Source organism: Balaenoptera physalus (assembly GCF_965194825.1).
Source record: "Balaenoptera physalus genome assembly, chromosome: 6".
Lineage (NCBI taxonomy): Eukaryota > Metazoa > Chordata > Mammalia > Artiodactyla > Balaenopteridae > Balaenoptera > Balaenoptera physalus.
The window spans coordinates 56537043-56564615 of record NC_138885.1 but is presented as its reverse complement, the minus strand read 5'-3'; the positions used below and the strand labels follow the sequence as shown (position 1 = coordinate 56564615).

The following is a 27573-nucleotide window of genomic DNA, read 5'->3' as shown; positions in this document are numbered from 1 at the left end:
TATAAAAACTTGCATGGCACTATTGTTTACATTCTAATACTTTTATTCACAGAGTCTGAGAATTTATCACCAGAAGATGGTCCTGAAGTCAAAGAGCCCCTCCATTTAGTCACAGATCAGCCCAGTCTGGAGGTCTGGGACAGAGAGAATAATTCATCGGAACCATCTTTTGCAGATTCTTCTGTAGCTTCAGGTACTTGGGACACACACATACTTTTATATGCACTAATTAACTACTTCTGGAAAAATCAGTTGCTGCATTGATGACATTAGGATCTATTAAACAGAGGGAGAAATTTTGGGCTTTGGGGTTTTGTGAGTACTTGTGTTAAAATAATATTTCTGGAGGAGATTAAATGAAAATAATTTCTCTTTGTGTCTAAAAATGTTTTAAAACTAATGCAATATTAATATGTTATGAACATGAACACACTGGGTTCTAATTTTATTTTATAAGATATCCATGGTCCTTGCCATGTGATAAATATCATAAGCATGTCCTGCATTTCATGATTTTCGAAATACTTTCAAATACATGAATTAGTGGGGCTTTTTAAAAAAAGATTTATTTATTTGTTTATCTATTTTGGCCGCACCGGGTCTTAGCTGCGGCACGTGGGATCTTCGTTACGGCATGTGAGATCTTTTAGTTGTGGCATGCGACTTCTTAGTTGTGGCATGTGGGCTTCTTAGTTGCAGCATGTGAACTCTTAGTTGCAGCATGCGGGATCTCGTTCCCTGACCAGAGATCGAACCCAGGCCCCTGCATTGGGAGCACGGAGTCTTACCCACTGGACCACCAGGGAAGTCCCCATGAATTAGTTTGACTCATCCAAATTTCTGAGAATTAAATGAGGCCATTACGTTTTCCCTTTTTGACAGACTGGCATGTCGCAGAGAGGTTCAACTGGGTTATAGAGACCAAAACCAAGGCTTTAGAAAAGAAGATGAATGGGTGCTAAACAGGAGTTGGTTTGAATTTCAGTAACTAATTGGTATGGGTACTAGATCCACCATGTCCACCGTTTTGATATGAAACAGCCCTGGAAGAATCAAACTAATTTAATTATTTCCCCTCCCTAATTTGCTCATAATAGGAGAATCCTTCTCTCCTTCCCTCTGTCCCCCAGATGGCCACATTCATTTTTCACTAGAAATAGTCTGGTTGAAGTCTGGTGTGCTGGTAAATGTTTACCAAGTGGCTCTCTGGGGAAAAGAAAAAAGCCCTGATTTGTAGTATATGCCAATCTTCATGGTGTAAATACTCCCACTAAGGCTACTTTCAAGTGCCCACATAATGTCACCGAACACTAAGTCAGGAATAGATGTGCAGTAGCACACCACTATTTGCCATTTCCATTATACAAAGACAATAGGCTGAAATAGCCTCAACATCATTGATGATTGTAAAATCTAGTAAAATGATTAGAAAATGATGAGTTTTAAGTATTCTTTACCTTTGTTTTAATATAATTTTTTTAGTAAGTCCATATAATTTAATTTTTAAAATTGCCTGCGTTTAACACTAACAACTGGCTCATGAAATTCTAGAAAATTTAACAATTGTTCTTGTGCGCCAGTATGAGCTGACTCCATCACACTATTACAAAGTATACTATTTTCGACTCAGAAAAGTAATGTAGCTGCATTGCAGGAAATTTGGAAAACATAGAAACCTACAAAGAAAAAAGTCACACACACTTTTACAGTAAGATATATTACTCTTCACATTTGGGTATCCCGTTTTTTTACATACCTGGATGTTTATATATAATGGCGTTTCTCCTGTATTCATTAGATATTCTTCTACAGCATGGTTTTTAACAATTGAATAATAATTCCATCCATTGGATGCTTTATGATTAATTACCCAACTGTTGAACATGTAGGATGTTTCCACATTTCTACATCATGAATAATGCTGCGTAACTCTCTTCATATTTATGTCTGTTTAATTCTTTTTAAATTTATTTTTAATTTTTAAAATTTATTTTATTGAAGTATAGTTGATTTACAATGTTGTGTTAATTTCTGCTGTACAGCAATGTAATTCAGTTATATATATACATGTTTTTTCACATTCTTTTCTATTATGGTTTATAACAGGATATTGACTATAGTTCTTTGTGCTACACAGTAGGACCTTATTGTTTATCCATCCTCTATATAATAGTTTGCATCTGCTAACCCCAAACTCCCAATCCATTCCTACCCCACCCAGGTTAATGCTTAAAAACATATTACATAATTGAAATTTCTGGATCAATGATTTCTACAGTTTTAAGACATTTGATACTTAATGTTATATTTCACTCCAGGAACTTGTACCAAATTACATGTGCTCTAACAGTATAAGAGAGTACTTACTGCCCTGAAGTCTATTCTATAAGAGTGGGTAATATTATTTTTAAACTTTGCCAATTTGGTATTTTACTAGTTGAATTTGAATTTTTTTCTAATGCAAAATGTTTTTACAAGTTCATTCTTTTTGTTGTTGCTAATTGCCTATTTTTCTATTAGGGTATTTTATATTCTTCTTGCTGGTTTATGTGAATTAGCTAAATATACAGGATAGCAATCTTTTGTCATAAAATAGTATCAAGATTTTTTATAGTTTGCCTGCTATTGCCTCGTTTAAGGTGTTTGTTTTTTTAGTGGAATACTTCTGAAGCTTTAATGTGCTTATGAGTCACCTGGAAGAGGAGGTCTTACTGATGTGCAGATTTTGATTCAGTAGGCTCTGTGTGGAGCCTGAGATTCTGCCTTTCTCACCCGCTCCCAGGTGATGCTGCTGGTCTTGGACTACACTTTGAGTAGCGAGGTTTACGGTACAGAATAGCAAAGCTTTTAAACCTGAATTCTAGAGGACCTTTTTTTTTTCTTTTCATTTGAGCAGCTGCGCTTTCTGTCAGAAATCATGATTGCGTAGGAATGCCAAAACTACTACCTGAATGTGGGTTTTTCACGTTTTAAAAAACTTCCTTGGTAGGCTACCTGACATCTCTGTGGGTTACTGGCTATTTTCTCAATTCGCACTAGAAAGAATTGAAGCCAGGACTGAGGCTGGGACTTGATCCTGCATCTCAAATGAAGGTTTTTCATCCGAGGTTGCCAACCTGATGCATCTTGTCAGCCTGTAGTTTATTTACCTGTGGAGCATTCTGAGTCTCAACAAGGACAAAATTAAAGACAAAACCTTTTTAAAAAAATCTGTTTTCTTACTATTTGATATAAAACTTAAAGCTACATCAAGTGAAAAAAATCTGGATCTTAATAATGGCCTTAAGGGACAAAAAGGGGTTTGTTTTTCCCTCTTGGGGTCCCCTCCCTCCCTTCCTTTCATTTAACGAATCTTATTAAACTCCTATCGTGTGCCAGGCATGCACTGTTCAGCGTTCAGCACTGTAAATATTGGGGTGGAGTAAACCAGATGTGACTTCTGCTCCCAGGGAGCTTTCAAATGATGGGCACGTCAAACGGTAGTCACTATATAGCTGCACAGTAAGTGCTGTGAAAGAAAAGTACAGACTATTAAAATGTGTACTAGTCTGAGAACATGTGAGAGTACAACAAACTGTACAGTCATCTGAGGACTCCATCCAATTCACAGACTTTAACAATCTTCTAGTCTGTAAGATTCTTGTGGTGCCTGGACTTCTCATGTGGATTTGGGAACAGGTTCGTCCAATGCATTCTGGTCCTTTCCAGAGCAGTAAGAAAGGGTAACTGATTTATGAAAAGGGAGCGCTTTTGCTTTAGGCCTTTGCCTCTGCTTCTGATAGATGTTGTGGGTCATCCCAGGTATTCATTTCTTTTCTTGCTGCTCTTCAGAACTAAGAATTGCCCATATAAAGGACTTGTAAAGTATCATTAACCCAAAGAAGTTACTGTAGTTCTTTGGACTGAAGTTTTTGTTGCAAAATTAACTGTAGAAGGATTTTGCCTACGTTGGCATTCTTTTACAGGATTAACAATCAAAATAAATAAGACAATAGTCAATAATCTGTAATATTTATTCGCATAATTTTTTGTGTGTATCTTAATGATATTGACAATATATAATCTTTATTTTGAATTTCAGTACATTGGGTCAAGATTTCAAATACAGTTACCAAGGTAGCATTGAAAGAAACTTATTACTTAAGCTACACACATTCTATAAATATGAATGTTCATAGGCAAAAAAATGTGACTTGAATTATTTCTAATTTTAAATTAAGACTTCTCTAATTTTTATTTCCAAATCAGTTTCTAAAATATTGTTTTTCAGTGCATAATAGTCTTTGTGGATACAAATGTTAATTATTTATAGTTTTAATGCAAAGATTCTTTATATATTGTTTTTAGTCTTTTTTACTCCTTAACACACCTGACAGGTAAGACACATTAGTATTAGTAATAGTGGCCCACCCTGAAACCAATTCTAATCACTCCTTCAGTGATTAAATCAGTGATTTAATCACCAAATGTAATCTCTCCTTCAGCCTGGGGTGATAGATGAGAATTCCCTAGTGGGCAGTTCTGGACAGGGATTTTGTCATGCCTCCACATCGGAGTCTGGCATTTCTTCTTCCTTTCTCCTTTCAACTTCTTCCCTTAAAAAGTGGTTAATAATTAAGGTATACCCCATTTTTTAAATTTGCTTTTTCCACACTAATACAACCATTTCTAAAGGATATTTGAATAGTTCTCAGACTACTCATAGAATTTTAATGCTGGATGTAATAATTCTGCTTTCTGAGGTCACTGGTCATTTTCTAACAAGAAATTATTGGAAAACTTTGGTGTTTCTCTAGACCACACTTCCCTAGAAAACATCAGAGGGGCACAATGCCCACATTCATTTTCTTCTATTAAAAATATTTTAATTATAGCAAATACACAGTTATCTGGTTTATGCTAATTCTATAGGCTTACAGTAAAATTGGTTATGCAATCATTTTTAATTGTCTGCTACTGTTGCTTTGTTAAAACAAGTGAGTGGTTATTTTACATTGACCTTTTTAATATACTATTTTAGGAATTAATGACATATATAAAATAAAAAATAAATCAAATGAGGTTCAAAACGAAATAATAAAATTTACTGTATTTGGAATGAACTTACTTTTATGCAGAGTTCCACAGAAAATCCCCCAAATTTCTTTTATCATCCTTTGTTGATCGCCCTGTTATGAAACTAGAAAATGTAAGTACCGCAGGTTGGCCAGCAGAGGGCGCTTTGACATTTATAAAGAGAATGGAATGTCACTGTTCCAGGGTGGACGATTATAACGTACAGGGCGAGCGTGCCATGTGTGAATACACAGTGCGCATGACTGTGAGTGCATGTGTATATTTTGATTTATATATTCGTTCACGTGAAGATTTTAAAATTCCACCCAAGCTAATGAGCTTACCAACCTGCTTGTTTTCAGACTTTAGTACCTTCTTTTTCATATTCCCCCATATGTTCCACTCCTTAGGTTTATCCGGTGACATTATGCTTTGGAATATATTGTGGATATATTTTGCATAGATCATCTTCTGTAGGAGGGGTTTAAAAATTGACCTTTATAAAACAGCCTCCTTCTTTCTGGCCCAATCTGTTAGTGCACTTTTTTTGTTGTTGTTTTGTTTTCCCTTTTTATAGACCAAAGTCCAATCTTAGATTTGGTCTATAGTAATCTCTGTAAAAATGCCACAAAATTTATCCTTGCACTTGAGGACCAGAATAATGTTCTATAGTACTAACCTCTAGAAATTTAGAGATTTTTAGAATCTCTAGAAATACATACCACATAGACCTTGAGAGCTTAGTGGGAAAGATAATTGATGTAGCAGTCTGCAATAATACTGTGAGAGCTCACCCATACTGTTACAGGATTGCTCTGAATTAAGATAGCTCTCCTTTACATCTATATTTCTTCTAAATTTAGTTACATTAATTATTGGGAAGTAGAAATACTACTACGGCAATCCAAAAGGCAAATATTATTGTGAGCTGAGAAAGAGAGAGAGAGAGAGAGAGAAGGAGAGGGAGGAAGAGATGCTGTTACAGATGCTGATATTGGTGTTTGTTAAAGGATAATATAGGTTTGTATTTTATATGAAACCCACCAAGAGCCATCTAGGTTAGTTATATGACCTCCAATTGCATAATAGTTCTAGGAGAGTGACTGTTCATATCTCAGGAGTGAGAATGTATTTTGATGGAGAGAAACCTCTTTACTGCCCAGCTAATACATGTTGGATTTATTTTCATGACATCTTTTTATGACTACAAGCCTAAAGCTTTTCTAGCAGAGTTTTAACAAAAGCAGTGGTTTTAATTTGATCGTTAGACCTTACCTTCTCTATTTTGGCATATGAATGAGGACTAGAGGCTGAGAATGTGTTGGTCAGGTCATATTATTGAGAAAACCAAGCACTGGGGTATTGTCCTCACCCTCAGAGAGTTTATAATCCCGTTCAAGAAAACAAGTTTCATGTCTCCAAAGAGAGACAGTAATCTATCTCTAGCAGAAGAGAAAGTATTAAAGGATGAGGGCAGAAGCCTGGTGAAAGAAGGAAAACTTAGAGGAAGCTTACCAGAGAGGAAGAATGTGAGGCAGTTCATCTGCGCCTTGAAGGTCCTGTGTTGGACCTGTAAACAGAAGTGGTAGCCAACACTTCCCGTTACATGGACACCATGAGCAAAAGTGCAGGTATAGGAAAGTTCAAAATGTGGTGTGTGTGTGTGTGTGTGTGTGTGTGTGTGTGTGTGTGTGTGTGTTGGGGGGATATTGATAATGGAGAAGGCTATCCCTATGTGGGAGTGGGGGGATATGGGTAATCTCTCTACCTTCCACTCAATTTTGCTGCAAAACTAAAATGCTAGAAAAGAAAATCTACAAAAAATTCATCCAGCTATAATAAACACATCAAAATACAGCTGTAATAAACATAACAAAGTTTTATAAAAAATGTGGGTAGGGGAACAGTTGGATTAGAGGGGAACATTTATGGAGGAGGGTGGTTGGAGACAAGACTTCTAGGATCAATGAGCATTAGTGGGTTTCTCTTACTCTGATTTTTACAAAGCCTTGTCCTAAGGCAAAACAATACTCTTAAATGTTTATCATTCGTTGTTTGGACAATTATGGAATATTAGCCCAAAGCATGTGTGATTATTTCGGATGGTGTTTGTGGGAAAGTCCTTAGTTAGAGGGATGTATCCGTCAGGGTGCTGGAATGGGCTCCTTCCAGCTTGCAGGAGCCCAGTGTGCATGTCTCTTCCCAGTTCCACTTGGTGATGTCATGCTGGTAGCTTGAACTCAGCCATGGTGGGAATATGAATACCATCAGTATTGGCAAACACATTAAAATTGTCGCTTTTTTTCTCCCCAAGAGCTGCTATTGAATATTTACCAGGATACCTTTAAACAAATCTCTCCCCATACTTTCCTCAGGTCTACTTAACTTGAATAGCTCTTCCTTAAGGGTGCCTACCAGCCAAAGAGGTTTCCAGTTCATCATCTTCTATCTTGGATTGCCAAGACTTACTTCCCATGTGGTCATCAGGCTTATCACTCTTAACTGACTCTGCTCTTGGACTTCTTGCCTCTGCTGCTGACTAGCAATGAATGAATGGGTCACTCTAGTGGGTATGGTTATCCCCACAACCCTGTACTTCAATCATCCTCTTTCCCTTTGAGACCCAAGTCCAAAGGCTAAAGGGCATAGATGATACAATTTCAGCCAACATCAATATACACAATTCCAATTTAATTCTGGCAGAAACATTTCAGCAGTGTGAATTCTATAAACAGGAGCAGAGGAGCTCCATGGACAGCCATGTGGGCCTGTGGCTCCAGGAGATTTTTTTTTTTTTTTTTCTCTTTGGGGAACTCATTTCCTAGAAGCTTGGATCCAGGAGAGAATATGCAAGGTGGGTGGAGGTGGCTTCTCTCCATTCTGCGGGAACACATGTTCCCTGGCACAGAGAGCAGAGTCTGACAGACCAAAATGTTAGCGTGTATGTGTGTGTGTGTGTGTGTGTGTGTGTGCACGCACATACACAAATCCATATACATAGAGCTGAAAATGAAAGTCCTCTATCTCCTCTCAAAAAAGATTATTTCAAAAGAAAAGGAATTAGGTATTATTAGTATGACAGTAAGCACACTTAAGAAGTTCATGAGGCTGCGTATGTGCCCATACGTGCACATGTGTTTGAAGCTTTAGGGGTGGTCTTTGCTGTTCCAGACTGTGGGGATTATGCAACTGGAGGGAAGGTGGGGATAGTTGAAGAAGTGAAGCTGATGTGCGTCACGAGGTCAGAACTAGAATAAATATACCATTATCTGGCAAGTGAAAGTAGACTATTTGCAGACCCTGTAAGCACTACCTCTCAGGAGAATGGATCTGTTGGTGCCCTTCTTCTTTCTCAGTAGCACAGAGGCTTGGCCCCCTTCCTAATGTAATGCAAAACAATTTTCCAGCAAAGAGACTGACAGCCTGAGGCGAGGGGTAAGAGGAGAAATCTTTTGTGGAGTTAGACATGCATCTTAGGCTGAAAATAGGAGGGACACTACCTGGTAGGGGTAGAAGAACCAATTTGTATCTTATCTAATGAAACTCACTCAGTTCTTGGGCTGAATAAACAATATACTTATCAACTAATTGTTATAATAGCATTTCTCCAGCAGAGGGCAGACTTTACATTGGAATAGATCTAAAAAGGCTTTCAAGGAAGAGGTTTTTTTCAATTGAAATTTTTTAATTTCAATTTTCTTTGGCTTCTAAATGGTTTAAAAATATTTTAAAGTATTTAAAGTTCCAGAAGATGTTAAATATAAAATTTCTCAGATTCAAGTTAATATTTCTGCCATATTAGTAAACTATTCAAGATGTGATTATAAAATGAGGCAGTTTTTTTCCATGGCTTATGGACTGGTCTTAGACACTATTATTGTAAGCAAAGCTGTTCTGTATTGTGTTGTTTACAAAATTATTCTAGAAATCCTATCTTTTAACTGGATGAGTATTGTTTTTCTTCATTCCAATAGATTTTGATAGGAATAACTGCTTTTCTTTAACAGAAATCACCAGTGTTTTCTAATCTGTTTCATAGCTAGCTTTGATATTTTTCCTAGAGGAAATGACACCTATCTAAAAGTTAACTAAACTTATTATGTAATCTAACTCTAATATTCAAAGCTCATTTAAACAGCAACTTCATGAGAATTTAAAATTTGTTTCTCTTAAAGATTTATTTCCTTGATCTAACAGAATCATTCTCACGATAAAGGAGAAAGTAGAAACTAGTATCTATATTTTTTAAATTTTTAAAGATTAAGTCACTTGTTAGCAGTGGCTGAGCTCAGATCTGGAGACTGATCTGTTTGACTCCACAGCACATGTTCTTTTCATGGGAACACCCAGTCTCTGATCTATTTTAAAATCACAGACACATGACTATTCATTAGGACATAAGTCCAGATTGATACTGTGAAAAATATTGATACAAAGAATGAAACATGATAATCCTATATAATCAATTGTAGGAATTCTTGGCTTATAAACTCAATAGGTTGGTTTAATTTTGTCATCACATAACACTTTTTTGATCTGGCTTTTTGGGGTGTGTGTGTGTGTGTGTGTGTGTGTGTGTGTGTGTGTGTGTGTGTGTAACATGATTTCTTTAGGTGAATGCAGGAAGAAAATCTCTGGGAAAGGCATTCTCAATGTTATGGGAGAGACAATATATTTTCTTTAATTATTAGAGTTATTTCCTTTAGTACTTCTATTTCTATGAAATCAAAAAAATATATCAAATGCATAAGAATTTGCTGCTAAGGAAACAAAATTATTTTTGTGTTGAGAAACTGGAGATTTATATATCCTTAAAATGACAAAGAAATAGACCTCTATATGCTCACTTTCATTTTCATAATGATCTCTAGCCGAATTATTGCAATTAATTTTAATTAATTTTAGTTTTAATTTTTAAGAAGGATAGACATGCTCTTCTTTTATTTGTGTGCAGAAAAAAGTTTAAAACTTAGTGCGGATGTTTAATCAACTATACTCCAATATAAAATAAAAGTTTTTTTAAAAAAGTGTGGATGTTTAAAAGTAAAGTAAATGAAAGTTTGTGGGTGAAATCAGAGATGTTAATTAGCAAAATAAAATAATCTCTAACTTTTTTCCAGGAAAGATAAGCTACTTCAAGATTGATAGAAAACTTGACATTACAATGAAAACTTAAAAAAAATACAACTTTCATTTCACTTAACACTATGGATGCAGTACTGTTTGCTTGTTCACAAAGCTTTACAATGATCATCAGCCATGCTAGGCATTGGGCAAAAAGCACTGGAATTTCATTTCTTTTTATGGCTGAGTAATATTCCATTGTATATATGTGCCACATCTTCTTTATCCATTCATCTGTTGATGGACATTTAGGTTGGTTCCATGTCCTGGCTATTGTAAATAGAGCTGCAATGAACATTGTGGTACATGACTCTTCTTGAATTATGGTTTTCTCAGGGTATATGCCCAGTAGTGGGATTACTGGGTCGTATGGTAGTTCTAGTTTTAGTTTTTTAAGGAAACTCCATACTGTTTTCCATAGTGGTTGTATCAACTTACATTCCCACCAACAGTGCAGGAGGGTTCCCTTTTCACCACACCCTTTCCAGCATTTATTGTTTCTAGATTTTTTGATAATGGCCATTCTAACTGGCGTGAGGTGATACCTCATTGTAGTTTTGATTTGCATTTCTCTAATGATTAGTGATGTTGAGCATCTTTTCATATGCCTCTTGGCCTCTAGTTGCAGGGCAGGAATAAAGAGGTAGGCATAGAGAATGGACTTGATGACGTGGGGTGAGAGGGCGAAGCTGGGGCGAAGTGAGAGTAGCATCGACATATATACACTGCCGGATGTAAAATAGTTGGCTGGTGGGAAGCAGCAGCATAGCACAGGGAGATCGGCTCAGTGCTTTGCAATGACCTAGAGGGGTGGGATAGGGAGGATGGGAGGGAGGCTCAAGAGGGAGGGGATATGGGGACATGTGTATGCACGTGGCTGATTCGCTTTATTGTGCAACAGAAACTAACACAGTATTGTGAAGCAATTATACTCCAATAAGCATCATTAAAAAAACAAACCTCAGGAGTCACAGGAAGAGAAAAACTGGAGTTGCTCATCTTAACCATGAAAAGTTTTCATTTATTACTTTGAAAATAAACTTTATTAAGTTGCTTAGAAAAAAAAAAAAAAAAGCACTGGAATGTTAGACTTGGATTCAGAAAATGAGACTCCCAGCTCTGCTCCATTCTAGCTGTGTGATCTGGATAAATCATTTAACCTCTCTGAGACTTGGTTTCTCACCTATGAAACTGAGGTGATAATAGGTATCGACCACATAGGATGTTGAGAGCTTAAAATATCACTTACATTACATCTGTGAAAGCACTGAGCTCAGTGTCCTCTGACACACTGCAGATTTGTTTGCTAAATCAAAATAATCCAGATAATGAACTTAATTAATAATACCCTCTTTCGGTAGTAACTTTCTTTAATATTCATAAATTATTCATGCACATTGCATTAAGCAGCTCTCCAAAACCTTATGTACGTTGGAACAAAGCCTGGGGAAAATCCTGACTTTACATATACACAGAGGAGGTCTAAGATAGTGGTTTAACTGCTAGTGATTAGAAAATGAAATGAAAATCAAGTATAATTTCCATCTGGATTATACTTAGTGGAAAACTTAAAGATACAGTGTTCAGTTTTAGATAATAGTTGTTAGTGTTTTTCAGTGTTTTTGGCATTGTCTTCAGTTCTCAAAACCACATTTAAAACAAGTGAAAAGCATGTCAAAATTCACTTTTTTTGCCTTAAAAATCTTGGTCTCTCTTTCTAGATCTAGAATTATCCTTGCAGTGACATTTTCCCCATCTCATTTTACACCTTGCCTTTTCCTTACAACTCATATTCTCTTTTCATCAGTACATCTGCCCAAAACGCTCTCCTACTTGACAGTTCTATCCCACACTCGCCTCTGAGTTCCTAACAAGGCATACCTCTGGGAATTGCAAAGTGCCATATTTAAAATCTCTCAGTGAGATATACAGGCTTTCCCGTGTGATCATAAGGGATTCCTCAAATCTGAGTTTCGAAGCTAATCTACGACAACTGATAAGCACAGTATTTTCACATGAGTACATTTGTGTTGTGCTAATATACTTAAACAGTATGTAAGTCCACTGACAATTTTATTTTTTACAAATTTCTTATAAGCTTTCTTTTAACTTTTAAGAAAGCTATCTTACATATTTAATTGGCATTGGCTGTGATTCCACTATATTTCCCAAGCTAAATGGGCTTATCCAAGTTGGAAGGGAGATGTCACAGACACACGTCACAGATGCGCAATGGAATAGTAGTCGGCAATAAAAAGGAACAAATTACTGATATAAACAGCAACGTGACTGCATCTTGAATGTTTTATGCTAAGTTAACAAAGCCAAACATAAAGGCTACATAGTGCCTGAATTCATTAATATGACATTCTGGAAAAGGCAAAACTCTAGGAACAGGAACCAAATCAGTGATTGCCAGGGGACCGCAGGAGGGCAGTGACAACAAAGGGGCCTGAGGGGATTTTGAGGTGATGGAAAAATCTTGATAGTGATGGTGGTTACAAAACTATACATTTGTCAACTCATCGAACTATCCACCTAAAAAGAGTGATGTTTTACAGTATGGAAATTGTACCTCAACATACCTGACTTAAAAAAAGAAATAACCAGTTAAAGAAAAAGAAGATACTTGTAGTTTTAAGGAGTTGTATGTTGTCCCTTTCCAGAGACATTTTATTGGTAACATACTATCTGTCTGTTTTGCACCCATTTCTATTTCCCATTTAAATATGTGACACTCAGACTAGTTTTACATAGCTTAAGCCTTCTTTAATATAATTTATTTAGTGCATTTGGAAGCTTTAGCATAAAATAAGAATTATCTAACACGTATAAATATTATGAAATATTATTAATTGTAAAGATATTTTATTTATTTATTTATTTATTTAAGCCACGCCGCATGCCTTGCAGGATCTTAGTTCCCCAACCAGGGATTGAACCCAGGCCCCGGCAGTGAAAGCACGGAGTCCTAACCACTGGACAGCCAGGGAATTCCCAAGAGATTTTTAAATGACATCTTGCCCTAGTAATCCACCAACTACTTGAATTTTATTTCATTTTCCAATCACCAGCAATTAAAGTGCAAAGAGCTTGTTGTACCTAATACTACTCCATGGTTGTCAAATCCTGTGAGATAAATTGTGCTAGCTCCATTTTATTTTTTATTTTATTCATTTATATTTATTTTATTGAAGTATAGTTGATGCACAATATTTATATAGGTTACAGGAGTACACAATGTTTAAAGGTTATACTCTGTTTATAGTTATTGTAAACTATTGGCTATATCCCCTATGTTGTACAATATATCCCGTAGCTTATTTTGTAATAAGCTATTTTATAATAGCTTGTGCCTCTACTGGCCCCATTTTAAATAAGGGGAAGGAAGTTAGGCTCACAGCATTGCCAACAGCAAATTTCACAAGTCTTTCTAATTCCAAAACCAACATCTGTAACCATCTTTCATTTATTTTTACCAGTTTAGCAGTAGTTCTGATCCTTGCGGGTGGGATTGCATAAATCCTTGGAAATAAACTGTAAGGAGGGAAGTTTTCCCTTGAGGGAAGGAAGGTTTTCAAAAGGAATTGATACTGAGTACTGAAAAGAAAAAATCAGGATTAATAAGTGAAAGACGTACCCTTGCCCCTCATATTAATTGTAATTCTTTGATGGAAGCTTAGTTTAAGTACAGTAAAGAAAAAAAATTATTTCCAACTTCACGTAAGCTCCCAGTGCCACTGCAATGCCAGGCTTTCATGATATTCTTCCTGAGTAAATTCTTTGTGAGATTTTAAAGTTATGTGTATCACTGAACTGCTATTTTCATAACCTATCAGTAGAACCATGTACTTCATTAATTCATTAATTTTTTCTATAATTTATTAATTCTCTACCGTTTTACGTGAAAATGACTCAATGGTTTCTATATAGTACTTTTGTTTAAATGACATTATCAGGCCTAGATCTTCTTTTTTTGGACAAAATTTACACATAGGGGGATGACAAAAGTCATAAACCCTTACAAATTTGCATGACCTCTCATATTGGATGAATGGTACTTTAAGTAGGTAGATACATGTATTTGATTCAGTCCCCGACAGCTGCTCATCTATGGTGGAGTTTTTAAACGTCGCTTGCCAGAAACTCTTACCTTTTATTCGTAGTCGTCTGGGTGTGCTTTCTCCTCTTGCATTGAACTGTATGTACTGTGTGCTGTAGAGGTGTGCAGTTAAAATACGTTTATTCTCAGAAATATTTTAAAAATATTTTAAAATGTTTTCCTTTGCAGAATCAGACACAAGTTTGGCAGAAGGAAGTGTCAGCTGCTTAGATGAAAGTCTTGGACATAACAGCAACATGGGCAGTGATTCAGGCACCATGGGAAGTGATTCAGGTACTGCCTAACTGTTGTGTAAACCTTAAAAAGTGTGAAATAAGACACCATATAGTGGAAGCATGGGGGCTGTTCATACCCTCCCTAATGTATTTATGCAATGAAAGCAATTCTTTTCTGCAGTTGAAGTAGTTTTGGAACTTTGCCATTCACTTTCTTTAAAAGTACAACTTACAAAAGTCTTAGAATCAAGCTCTCTAATTTTGATCCAGCACATAGCTTTTTGGTCTGGCATATGCCACGTTCCATAGAATCATGTAATCTATGTTATTTACATGATCTGTTTCAATTAATCTGACTGCTTTCAAATTATGTACTCAATTTTGTACGTTTTTTTCCAACCCCTGATTTTTTAAAATTAAAATACATTATAAATAAAAAATACTATCAATAAGATGAGTATGACTGTAGTTAATGGCATATAATGAGTCCTTCTTAAAAGAAGAGCTAGAATTTACAGATATAGTTAAAAGAATTTCAATTTGTATAAACACCTCTTTAATTGAGTTTGCAAAATATTTTCATCACTAAATGAGAAATTTACTAGGTATTTCCCAAATTGTTCTTCGTATCAGTTGAATATCCCACCAGCAATAAATAAGAGTGCCTCTTCCCAATCCCCACACTTTAGCAAAACTTCCTGTTATCAGACTCCCTAACTTTTGTCAGTCTGATTGATTTCAAATCTCTCCTTTCTGTTCTTTGAATGTGCACTTCCATTATTATTACTGAGGTAAAATGTTAACATCTTTTAAGAATGGATGATGGGTCCTTGGATATCTGTTACACAACTTTCTAACATTTGGCTATATGTTTGAAATATTTTATAATTAAACTTAACAAATTAGCACAAACAAAAAACAATGTTTTGCAATGTGGCCAGCTAAGAGGCAGCAGCAAAACGGCAAATTAAGAACAAATTACTTCATTCTTCATTCGTTCTGTGACTGAGTTGTAGAACACACGGAGAAAATATTGTGCACTTTAGATTATCCTGCATTGTCAGAAGGATTCTAGAAATTTACATCTACAATAGGCCTAAAGGGGCAAAACAGTTTACATAAAGATGGCCATCTGCCCTAAAAGCTTTCCCAATTGGAATGTACCACCTCTTATATTTAAATGCCCTTTTCTCTTAGTAACACCCCTGAATCTCTTAGAACAAGTTGGTCTGAGGAAACACAATTCACCAAATGTCAGTCATAACTTTAATGTTAATTAAAAAGGGTTAATTAATTTTCTGTTCAATTTAGTCAGTGTTTATTAAGTTCTTGCCATGTGCATATTTCTGTGGATTGTATTTGTTTTTTCTATGCTTGTTATACAACTGTTAAATTTAATATTTAACATTTTTATTAAATGCTATTGATGCTAGAACTCAAAATATACTCTAGCTAATATTTAACATCTTTATGGTTGCTTTAAGCTTGTGGGCCTCATCCTAATTTTTGTTTGTCTAAGTAAGGGCTTTTCAACAATATTCATTCATTTAATAAATATTTAATGGATATTCTCTATGTGCCGGGCATTTTGTCAGTTTAGAGCTGTTAGCAAATGTAACTATTTACTGATTTTCAGTCTTCAATGTGGCATGAAAGACATGATAAATCTGAATGCAACCTACTTTTAAAAAGCAAATACATTTTCAAAGGCAAATACATTTGAAGACAAACACATTTTTAAAGGGCACTCACTGAAGCTCTGGATGGTCAGTGTTTAGGAACAAAGACTAGTGGGTATAAAATTGCATAGTGGGTAGCAAAATTCTGAAATTATAAAATTCTGAAATTCCTTTCCCTCAGGTGCATGATATAGGCTGAAGTGGAAATCAACTCAAAAACAGGTTTATGTAAACTGCGAATTGTTAAACACATATTGAATCACTGAAAGCATTACAGTGTTTGGGATTATGTTTTAACTTCTGAGGTTGACATCAAAGGGACCTTATTCCACATGCCCTTTGTTCACCTTCAAAGGTTACATGATGGGCCATAAGGATCATGGACGTGACATTATGTTCCTTCTTAGAAATATTATTATGCCCTAGTAAAGCATAATTAGTGGCCCTTTTAAAGTTTAAATATTCTAATTATACTATGGGAGGCTTTTTTTGTTTTCCTGTTTCTCATTCTCAGAGAGATAGACTGCTTCTCTCAAAGTGGCAATATTTTTGGCAATGCACATTGGCCTGATATATAGAAAGTATTTCCTTACTATTTCGAGGTAATATCTGTTAATATTTGTCCAGCTGGGATGGTGTATTTTTCTGAGGTTATATACTATAGGTAAAGGAATACTTTGTCGATTTCAAACACATGCAGTGACAGACCTTTTCTCTCCAAGAATAACTCAGCTGTCAAAATCAATGTGAGAATGAAATTTGCCACATGGTGTAGTTCCAATAGAATGTTATTATTTAGGCCCTATTTGATTTCATTTTTTGACCATTTGTATGGTATAGTATAATTTTAAGGTCTTTGATTAATATTTGTCATAGAGGATGGGCACAATGTTATTCAAAGCCTGTGCATATTTTAAATACCATTTTCGTTGTTGCATTTAATTGATTTTGCTTTTCAAAGAGAGCCAAAAACAACAAACAAACAAAACCCAAACATTTTTTTTTTTTATAAGGGAAATTGGCTCCTGGCTCCTTGATACCAGCCCAATTCTCTCCTTCTGGTGGCAGAGAAGAGAAAATTCTCTTTTCGTTGCTTATGTGGATACATTCTTCCATCCCTATGTCAGAGGATGTGATAAGGCAAGAATCAGGCTGAATATTTAGCACTCACCCAGCTCTTTTTCTTTGGATGCTATCCTCACAATGAATCCAGCTCTAATTTTTCCATATTCACTCTGTGCCTCTCTTTTAAACTTGGGGGCACCCATCAAGTTTCCTGGACTTGACTCAAAAAAATATGGAAGATATTGAGCTGTCCACTAGCCAGATATTTTCAGTGGCAGTAGTGGAGTGCCCTAGCCTCTGAAGTCCTTGTAAATAAGGACTGTGTTCTTGGGAGTGCCTGGCATTTAGTAGGCACCCAGTAAATGTTTACTTCGGAATGAATTAGTGGTACATTACTAGATAAGTAACAGTAAACATCACGCATTTGGTTCAAGAATTAAATTTTGAACATGATAGCTCTTAACTCTTCTTAAGCGTATTAGTACAACAAATATCTAATATACATGAGTGATATTGATGTCTTACTCATTTGACTTCATTTTAGATTCCTGGAAAAGAGACTTAGAAAATTGGTCTCAGTTTCTTTTTTTAATTTTTGTTACCCAAGGATGTAGTAGTAAGCATGAAAAACAAAAGGGGAAAGTGATTATTAAAAAAGTACATGCAACTATTTTGAGGGAAGCTGAATTTTATTATTTTCTTAAATCTTTGAAAAAAATGTACCTAGAGTGAAATTAAACAGAGAGAATTTGCTGATATCTTTTAATAAATTTCCTACCTCAAATGGCAATTTAGCAAAAGTAAATTCCTGGATCTTGGTGTTAAAACACAATTTAAAATACATCTTCCTTTGCAAACATTCTGGCTCTTTTGGAAAAGTTAGGTGGCAAATGCTCAAAATATAGGTGGAATATTAGAATTTTGATAATCTATAAAAGCCACTTAGAGAAATAATGATATTCTTAAATCAACTTGAATCTTACATAAATATAATAAAGATGAATTATAATTGCTATAGAGTTCAAAACAAGCATGGAAAGAAAACTTGTCAATGTATGTTTTTAAAAGCTGGTGATCTTGAATGAGTTTTTCCTGACAGTCATAGTAAATGAATCAGCAGATGAGCCAATGATAATGTAAATGTATTGCATATGTGTTTACTCAGCCATACAGAAGGCAAATTTCCTGCCAGTTTAGTAGATGACCCTTACTAAGTGGTATTTGGTGTGAATTTTCCTACCTGTTCAGATAGTGCTATAACAACAAGCTAAAACCCAGTTAAATAGAATCATCCAGTTCCTGAAATGGAACAATCAGCAACTTTTTTGAAGTTAATGGGATTATGTTAGTTTAGTTTTATTGCAATCATTGATAAGAGAAAGAACGCTTACTTCACGTGTAATGAAATACTGATAAGTGCTGTCATTTCATTTTTTCTGTAATTACATAAAGCATAAGATGGGCTTTTAAATTGATGTAATATCTATTTTACTGCATTCCACATGGTAAGTTATACATTTTTAGATCTTTTCCTCTGACTAATTAGATAAATATGGTCACTTCTAAACAAAATATATTTAAACCAAGATATATTATAATGATTTGATTCTAATGTTTATAAAATTAATGTATGTTAGTACTTATTTTATCAGTATTTTAAATTTAGAAATCTATGTTAATTGGAAATATTTTTAATATATTGTACTTTGAGTTTCAGGAAAATATGAATGCGTGGAGACATACCTATAAAGAAGTGAAAAAAACCACATTCAAAACCAAATGGCAAAATTAGTTACAATTCAGTTAAAACCATCAAAATCGTTTTTCATCTTTCAGTGAAAACATAAAAATTAAAGGCTAGCACGGGAGATTTTCCTTTTCCTTAAATATTGCTTCTGTTTAATCTGGTTGTCTTAAATGGCAAAAATGGGATTTGGGGGGAACCATTTTTAGATATTTGAGATAGATGATAGATAGATAGATAGTTAGATAGAAGTGCTCTTTGGTATTTGGTTTGTCAGGTAAAGTTTTTCAAATGAAGGAAAGTAGCATCAGCTCTAATATTTCTTCGCAATAAAAAGTGAGGGGAAATACAGAACAAGGAGGACTAATGAGTCCTACTTTCCCAGTTCCTCTTGATCTGTTGGTGGAAAGGCTAAGAGAAAAAAGTGGGACAGAATGGTTCCACAGAGAAATGGCAAGTCAGATGCATTAAGAACCATAAACTGCCAAGTCTGCACCACAGTCATTTCCACTTGGCTTTGCCCACTCTGTGAAAAGACTCTTCTGTGTTGCCCCCTCCTAGGCCTCCATCCTGTTAATTCATTCCCTCTGTACCCCCATCTCCCCAGGCCACTTCCATAGTGCTTGGGTTGTATCCTGCAGATGCAGAGAGCGGACACCCATTTGGTACAGAAAATAGAACTTTGGTTTGGACCACACGTGAAAGGGAATTTAAGCCACAATATTTATGTTCAGTTTCAGGCCTCCTAGCCTTAGTTATTTTGTTGCCTATTTCCTTATTTTTCTTCCCTTTCACCTCCTTCAGATGAAGAGAATGTGGTACAGAGAGCATCCCCTGAGCCAGAAATGCATCTCAGGCCTTACCAACTGGAAGTGGCCCAGCCAGCCTTGGAGGGGAAGAATATCATTATATGCCTCCCTACAGGGAGTGGGAAAACCAGAGTGGCCGCTTACATTGCCAAGGATCACTTGGACAAGAAGAAAAAAGCATCTGAACTTGGAAAAGTTATGGTCCTTGTCAATAAGGTATTCAAACAGCACAGAAATAGAACATGGTTTATTTTCATTTTACTTTTCTGAAGCATTTGTATAGTGACATTTGTAACAATGGATCACACATTTAGTTTAATTAGGAAAAATGTCAAAATAGGTAATTTATTTTAAATCTTTGCTTTTCCAGCTATTTGTAATATCTCAGTTATTAGCCGTTAAAGTTGATTTTTTTTTTCTCTTAAGCCAGAACATTAAGTTAAATAGCTGTAACTGAGGTATAAAGAGTATTTTACCCAGATTTTCTTTAAGGTGAACTGGTACTCATTTATCACTGCATATGAACATAAATGACCTCAAAATATCCCTGGAATCTAGGCTTAAACATTGTGTTCTAGAGTCTCTTTAACCACTGACCCTTAGTCAAAAATGGCAAGTGCTCTTTATTCAGAATATATGCAATTTGGTTTGAAGATGAAGAGAAAATTAAGTGAATATTTGGTTGATTTATATCAAATTAAATAGAGAAATAATTTTCAGATATTTTATATATGTAATTATATACATATATCATTCAATGCAACTGAGATTTTCTTTAGTATTTATATCTTAGGATTTTTGAAGCCTATCTTCATAAACAAGTATGGGTCTCCTTCATTTTAAACAAAATCTAGTTATCTGAGCTTTATTCAGATACATCAGAGTTTATTAATTTATAAATCTGCAAATTGGGGATATTAATCTTTACCATTTTATGGAGTAAAATTGAGTACACTTTTCCATGACCAGAAACAGTCTTTTTTCCCATTACTTATGGTAACTAGATTCTCATTTACTCCTTTACAGAAATTATAGTGATAGACTATATATGTAACTTTCCTCTATTTTTTGGATTTCTATTATGCTGAAAGTTTTAGTTGCAACCTGCTTTTCAGTACTAAAGAAACATACTCAGAATCCACTATCTTAATGATTTATGTCATGTAGCTCCAAATGCACTTTGTATGTACATGCCAAGCCTAAAGACTGCTCCTTTATTCTTACATGCCCACTATTAGAACAGGTTTTGTGTATGTGTGTGTGTGTGGTAATGGTGATACGTTAGAATTTTTTTCCAGGGCTTTTCATGTATTTCCTTTATTAAGGATATTATCTTTTGGAATAAAAGAAATCTAGGTGTGAATACAATTTCTACCTACCAGTAATTTGATCTTGGGCACATCACTAACTTCTCTTAGTTTAGTTTCCTCATCTGTAAAGTGAATAAAAGAATACTACCCTATACAGGGTTGGAAGTTTAAATTAGATAATCTATCTAAAGCCTAAGAGTGACTCAGTAAATATTAGTTCTTTCTTCCATCCCTTCCTCCTCACCTTTATAACTAATAAAGTGGAATTCCTTAACCAGTGAGCAGGGTCTTAAGTGCCAGGTCCGGAGAAGAGAACAAAGTTAATTGGATTTGAAACCACTTAAGCTGATGCTCTTGATACCATTTGAACATTCTGCCATTTCCTCAAACTCATTCCCTTCATCTACTCTCCCAAAGAGCTCTCCTTACCTACTTGTCTGTCTCTCTGTTGGTTATATTACCTCCTCCGAAGCACGTAGCCTCAAAACCTATGAATTATTTTTGATTCATCTCCTTCCTTTTCTTCCCTTATCGGGTCACAGCATCTTTGACTATTAGAGTTGAAAGACACCTTAGAGATCCAGTTTTTATCCATTGCTGAGTGGTTCTCTCACCTCTGCTGAGTAACTTCTCATATCAAGGAGGTCCTCCTTCTAACAAGACAGCTCAATCCATTCTTTGAACAACTGTCACTGCTGGAAAGCCCTACCTGCATTCATCAAAATCTGTTTCTCTGGAATACACACTCATTGGTTAGTGTTCTTTCCTCTGTGATTATACAGAGTAAGCTGAGTCTTAATTCTTCTGCCTTATGACAGCCCTTCACATAGAGAAGGAAGGCTTGCATCATGTGACTCTAAAGTGATTTTTCTCTTAGTTTCCTGGGATAAATACTTCCAGTTGCTTTATACATTCTTCATATAACATGGTTTCCAGACTTTTCATCATCCTGAGATCTCATACTTTTCCAGACATTATCTAAAACCCTGTTAAAACACAGTGTCTAGGGCAGAACAAAATACTATAGATATAGTCTTAGTGCAGAGTATAGGAGAGATGAGATGTGACATTTTGTCCGTGACTGGGTTTGCCTTTGTCACCAGTTCTGGCACCACAGACTCATCTGGAGTTTTCTATAACCTAAGAACCCTCAGCTCCTTTTCATTTGAAAATCTGTTAAATTAGGCCTCTCTTGTTATTTTTGTGCAGTTAATTTTGAGCGTTAGTGCAAATACTTATATTTATTTTTTTCATATTATTCATCTTGATTGACCTTTTCAGGTCTCATGTTTTTGTATGCATCTCACGCACCTTCCTTTTTGTAAAACTCCTTATCCTCTCAGTGCTGTATTCTGGTTGCGAATCTTTCATCCCATTGGATCGAGGTGATACTTACAAATGCACATTTGCAGCCATGTTTAAATGTTAAGTTATCCTCATTGGTTACTCATATTCATTGCATTGTTGTGTAGACATTTAAGGACATGGGTCTAATTCCTGATCTGTTTCCCTGTTGTTTTTCCCTAAGAATTATTAGAAATCCCTCCACTAGATCTTCCATCTATGTCATAATCGTTTACTTTAATATCCCATTTCTTTGAATTTTAAAGTAATTTCAGCTTTAATTCTTTTTGATTGAGTCAGGTAATCTCGGGCGCAGTAAGTCAATATAACCTGCATTCTGTATTTGGCCCAGTGGCAAGGTATTATAACCTTTGATCTAGGAAGGAGAAATCCTGTTCCTAATACCATTTAGTTTTATCTCCCTCCATCCTTTCCAAAGTTATCGCCTTTAGATGCAGGGAAAAATGAAAACACCACCTGTGTTCCCAGACTTTCTATTTCCTATCTAGGGCTTCAACATCATGAGAGAGAAATCCCAGGTTCCTTCAGATGCTATAATGCAGCCCCATATGATTCAGCAGAAGTGGGTAGCAGTTGGGTTTGATTAGTCTTGGCAGGCACTCTGTCACACCTCAGGAAAAGGCTCCAAGAGGCCCACACGCCTCCCAGTTAGCCATGTCAGGCTTGCATCTGGCTCTCTCTGTGTCCTTCAGTAGGAAGTCAACACCACCCAAAGTGAGTCTCAGGATTTCCAACACCTGCTACCACCTGTGACAATGTCTTTTTGTTCTGTAGACCAGAAGATGCTGCTTCTTTGGAAGATCTCGGCCCACCCTTTATGGGCAGAACCTCAGGTTTTTATGCCACTCCATAGTATAGAGATTCTTAAATCATTCAACAACATGAGAGTATTTAAAGACAAATCAAATGCAGATCCTGCCCTCAAGGAATCTACAGTCTAGGAAATGAGAGATATGTATTAATATAATAATAAATATTGTATTACACTTTATATTATCTAATTAAAACCACACAGCTATTCTTTGAAGTAACCATAATTATCTCCATTTTACCAATCAGGAAACAGAGGTTTTGAGGCTTTAATTGGCCTGTCAGGGGTCATCCAGCCAATAAGCAGCAGAGCTGAGACTTGAACGCTTTTCTTCTGAAGTGAACTGGTCCTCCCTTCTGTCATTCTCCACTGCTAGAATAAAAGGATGGTGAAATACCAGGGAAGTTTTCTGAGTACTGGCAATATGTCAGTGTCTATTTCATTTAATTTTCATAATAATTCCACCACAGGTTAATATTTTCCTGACTTTATTAATGTGGAAATCGAGATGATTAAGAGCTTTGTCCAAGGTCACACAATAAGCAAGTAGTTGGAGCAGTTGTTTTCAGAGCTCACTTTCTCTCCTCTGGAGCATGCTATCTCCACTAAATTTAATTTTCCTTCTCTTCCCCAGAATCTCTTTTGCTGACTTCCTTCTTAGATTATTTCCTCTTTCTTGTATAAGTAGAAGGAAAACAATAGTTCTAGAAAAGTGAATTGGAAATGACTTTGTGGAAGAAAGAGAAGAGCTGGATTATTTCCTCTTTCTTGTATAAGTAGAAGGAAAAGAATAGTTCTAGAAAAGTGAATTGGAAATGACTTTGTGGAAGAAAGAGAAGAGCTGTGGTTCTCAAATTTTAAAAAGACCTAAATGTCATATTGGAAGCTTCATAAAAGTGCAAACTTCCACTTCCCTGGTGGCTCAGTGGTTAAGAATCCACCTGCCAATGCAGCGGACACGGGTTCGAGTCCTAGTCCGGGAAAAGCCCACATGCCGCGGAGCAACTAAGCCACGCTCCACAACTACTGAGCCTGTGCTCTAGAGCCCGCAAGCCACACCTACTGAAGCCCGTGCACCTAGAGGCCATGCTCTGCAACAAGAGAAGCCACCGCAATGAGAAGTCTGCGCACCGCAAAGAGGAGTAGCCCCCGCTCGCCGCAACTAGAGAAAGCCCACGCGCAGCAACGAGGACCTAATGCAGCCAAAAATAAATAAATTAATTAATTAAAAAAAAAAAAAAAAAGAAGCACAAGCTTCAAGACTCAGTCCCCAGAGATGGTCGGTCCCTAGATTAAGTAGTTCTTGGGTGTGGGGCTCAGGAGTCTGTATTTTCCAAATCTCTGAATTGATTTTGTGGCAAGTAGGCCAGAGACTTCACTTTGGGGTTGGAGACGGGTGGGTAGGCGGGAACCACTAACTGAAAATTTCTCTTTCTACCTGTGTTATGCTCTTTCACTTGCCAAACTTGGTTATTGATTCACTTTGTTTCCTTGGAATTCATGGATTCCATTTAACCCCTTCTCCCCTCCACATTCACTCTTAGAAGCCCTCACCATTTCTACTAAATAATAATACAAAGACGTGTTCTTCCTACACGGTTCTCTCCAGCCAGGAGGATCAGCCAGCCCTTATTTTTCACATAAGTGGAGTTCATCTCAAGTTAAAAAGAAAAAAAAAAGAATAATGCATACCTTGCAGACCAGTGGAAAGATAACCACTGATCACATTATCAGGTAATTAAATTATGAGGAGTATAATGCACATTCTTTGATGTTTGCCCTTGAAACTCTTCCTGCCAACTCTATTTGCCACACTGTACACTCCTGGGCTTCCACTGTACAAATTCTCCTAGGATATGACCTTCAAGATGGCCTGGTTATTCCTTTCCCCAGTATAGGAGCTATTCTGAACGACTAGTGCTGTGTAGCCTTGAGGTGTCAACTCAACCACCTTCAGCAGGCACTACAACATACAGAGAGTCAGCTCTTTTTTTCTCTACATGCAACAAAACCTTTATTAACACTTTGAACAGGTTCAGCTATTACCGAAGCTGGTAATTTCTAAATGTAAATTGGGGTAGAACGAAGAGTAATGCCATCATTTGGGCATTGTGAATGAAAGACTGAAGAACTGAGAGCCACCCCTCCGACAGAGGAGCAGGTGCAAGCACAATGTTTTCTGGAAGTTGTAGTCAGATAGAGTGAGGCCATCTTCCATCTGCTTGCCTGTAGAGATGAGCTCTGCTGGCCAGGGGGGGATGCCTTCTTTATTCTGGATTTTAGCTTTCACTTATATTCTCCACGATATCACTGAGTTCCTCCTCCAGGGCGATGGTCCTGCAGGTCAGGGTCTTCAGGGAGATTTGCATTTTGAGCTGTTAGCGAATGTGAAAATACTGTGAGTCACCCACCAATCAGGTGGAGTCACCTCAGTGCCAACGCACTCACTGGACAGCCTCTCCGAAAGCGTTTTCATTGATTTGGTGTTTTTGTTTTTGTTTTGTTTTTTAATTGAAGTATAATTGATTTACAGTGTTTCAGGTGTACAACACAGTGCTTCAGTTTTATATATATATATATTATATATACTCTTTTTCTGATTCTTTTCTGCTATAGGTTATTACAAGATATTGAACATAGTTCCCTGTTCTATACAGTAGGTCCTTATTATTTATCTATTTTATATATAGTAGTGTGTATCTGTTAATCCCAAATTCCCAATTTATCCCTACCCTGCCTTTCCCCTTTGGTAATCATAAGTTTGTTTTTTTTTTCTTTTTTTTTTTTTCTTTTTGACTGCACCACGCAGCTTGTGGGATCTCAGTTCCCCAAGCAGGGATTGAACCTGGGCCATGGCAGTGAAAGGCCAGAATCCTAACCACTAGGTCACTAGGGAACTCCTATAAGTTTGTTTTCTATGTCTGTGAATCTATTTCTATTTTGTAAATAAGTTCATTTGTATCATTTTTTAAGATTCCTCATATAAGTGATATCATATCATTATTTGTCTTTCTCTGTCTGACTTACTTCACTTAGTAGGATAATCTCCAGGTCCATCCATGTTGCTGCAAGTGGCATTATTTAATTCTTTTTTATGGCTGAGTAATATTCCATTATGTATATATACCAAATCTTTTTTTATCCATTCATCCGCTGATGGACATTTAGGTTGCTTCCATGTCTTGGCTATTGTAAATAATGCTGCTACGAACACTGGGGTGCATGTGTCTTTTCAAATTAGGGTTTTCATCTTTTCCAGATATACGCCTAAGAGTGGGATTGCTGAATCATATGGTTACTGAATTTTTATTTTTTAAGGAACCTGCTATTTTGTTCTTTCTCAGCCACCAAAGCTAGTCCAGCAGTCCATCCCTTCACCGCCATCCTTTCCCTTAGGCAATGTCTTGCCTCTTCACCTTTGGTTTTCTGCTTCCTCCAATTCTAAGCTTAGGCAGGTTGCCTCTGGCCTGATTCCCAAAAAATAACTCTACGGAACAATTCATAAGGGTCCTATGAACTGTTATACAAAATTTAAAGTACTCTGCTTGGTGTTCATAGCCCTTTACAGCTTGACCCTGTTTTACAATCTCAAAATTTATTTCTTATTCAGCCTTAGTTTCAGTTTATCTCTTCACTGACCCATGGTTTACAGATTAAAATTCCTCCTTAAACCCCTCTTTTGAAGGGTCGGTTGCTTCTTCCATTTTGCTGTCACTTTCTGTGTGTTTCCATGGGAGAATGATCACATTGTGTTGTGATAATTTGTTTTGTTTTGTTGATTCTTGGTCCATGTGCTCAGCTAGAATGAGTTCCTGACAGTTGTCAACCATAATTTAAACATCTTTGTGTCCCAGACACAATGTCTACACCTAATAGACATTCAATAAATGCTTATTGACACGTGAATGAATGGAATGATGGATAGGTTGTTACACCTAATTAACTGATAATGCAAACACCTCTGTTAATGCTTGACACATAGTAGGCCTTTGATCAATACTCTTTTTGTTTGACAATGCTCTTTCTCTCTTTTTAACTTTGGCATTTTTAAAGGTACCATTAGTTGAACAGCTCTTCCGCAAAGAGTTCGAACCATTTTTGAAGAAATGGTATCATGTTACTAGATTAAGTGGTGATACCCAATTGAAAATAACATTTCCAGAAGTTGTCAAGTCTCATGATGTTATTATCAGCACAGCTCAAATCCTTGAAAACTCCCTTTTAAACTTAGAAGAAGGCGAAGATGATGGTGTACAGTTGTCAGGTTGGTTGA

At 36.2% G+C, this 27573-nt stretch overlaps 1 protein-coding gene across 2 annotated transcripts in view; it reads left to right on the top strand.

Annotated features, from left to right (window-relative positions):
- The window catches only part of IFIH1 (interferon induced with helicase C domain 1), a 63075-nt gene that overhangs the window by 12064 nt on the left and 23438 nt on the right, over nt 1–27573 (top strand). For both annotated transcript variants that reach the window (XM_082466531.1, XM_082466532.1), the window contains exons 3-6: nt 53–193; nt 14471–14575; nt 19810–20030; nt 27354–27564. In XM_082466531.1, coding sequence (XP_082322657.1) covers nt 53–193; nt 14471–14575; nt 19810–20030; nt 27354–27564 — 678 coding nt within the window. The remainder of the gene's footprint in view (nt 1–52; nt 194–14470; nt 14576–19809; nt 20031–27353; nt 27565–27573) is intronic.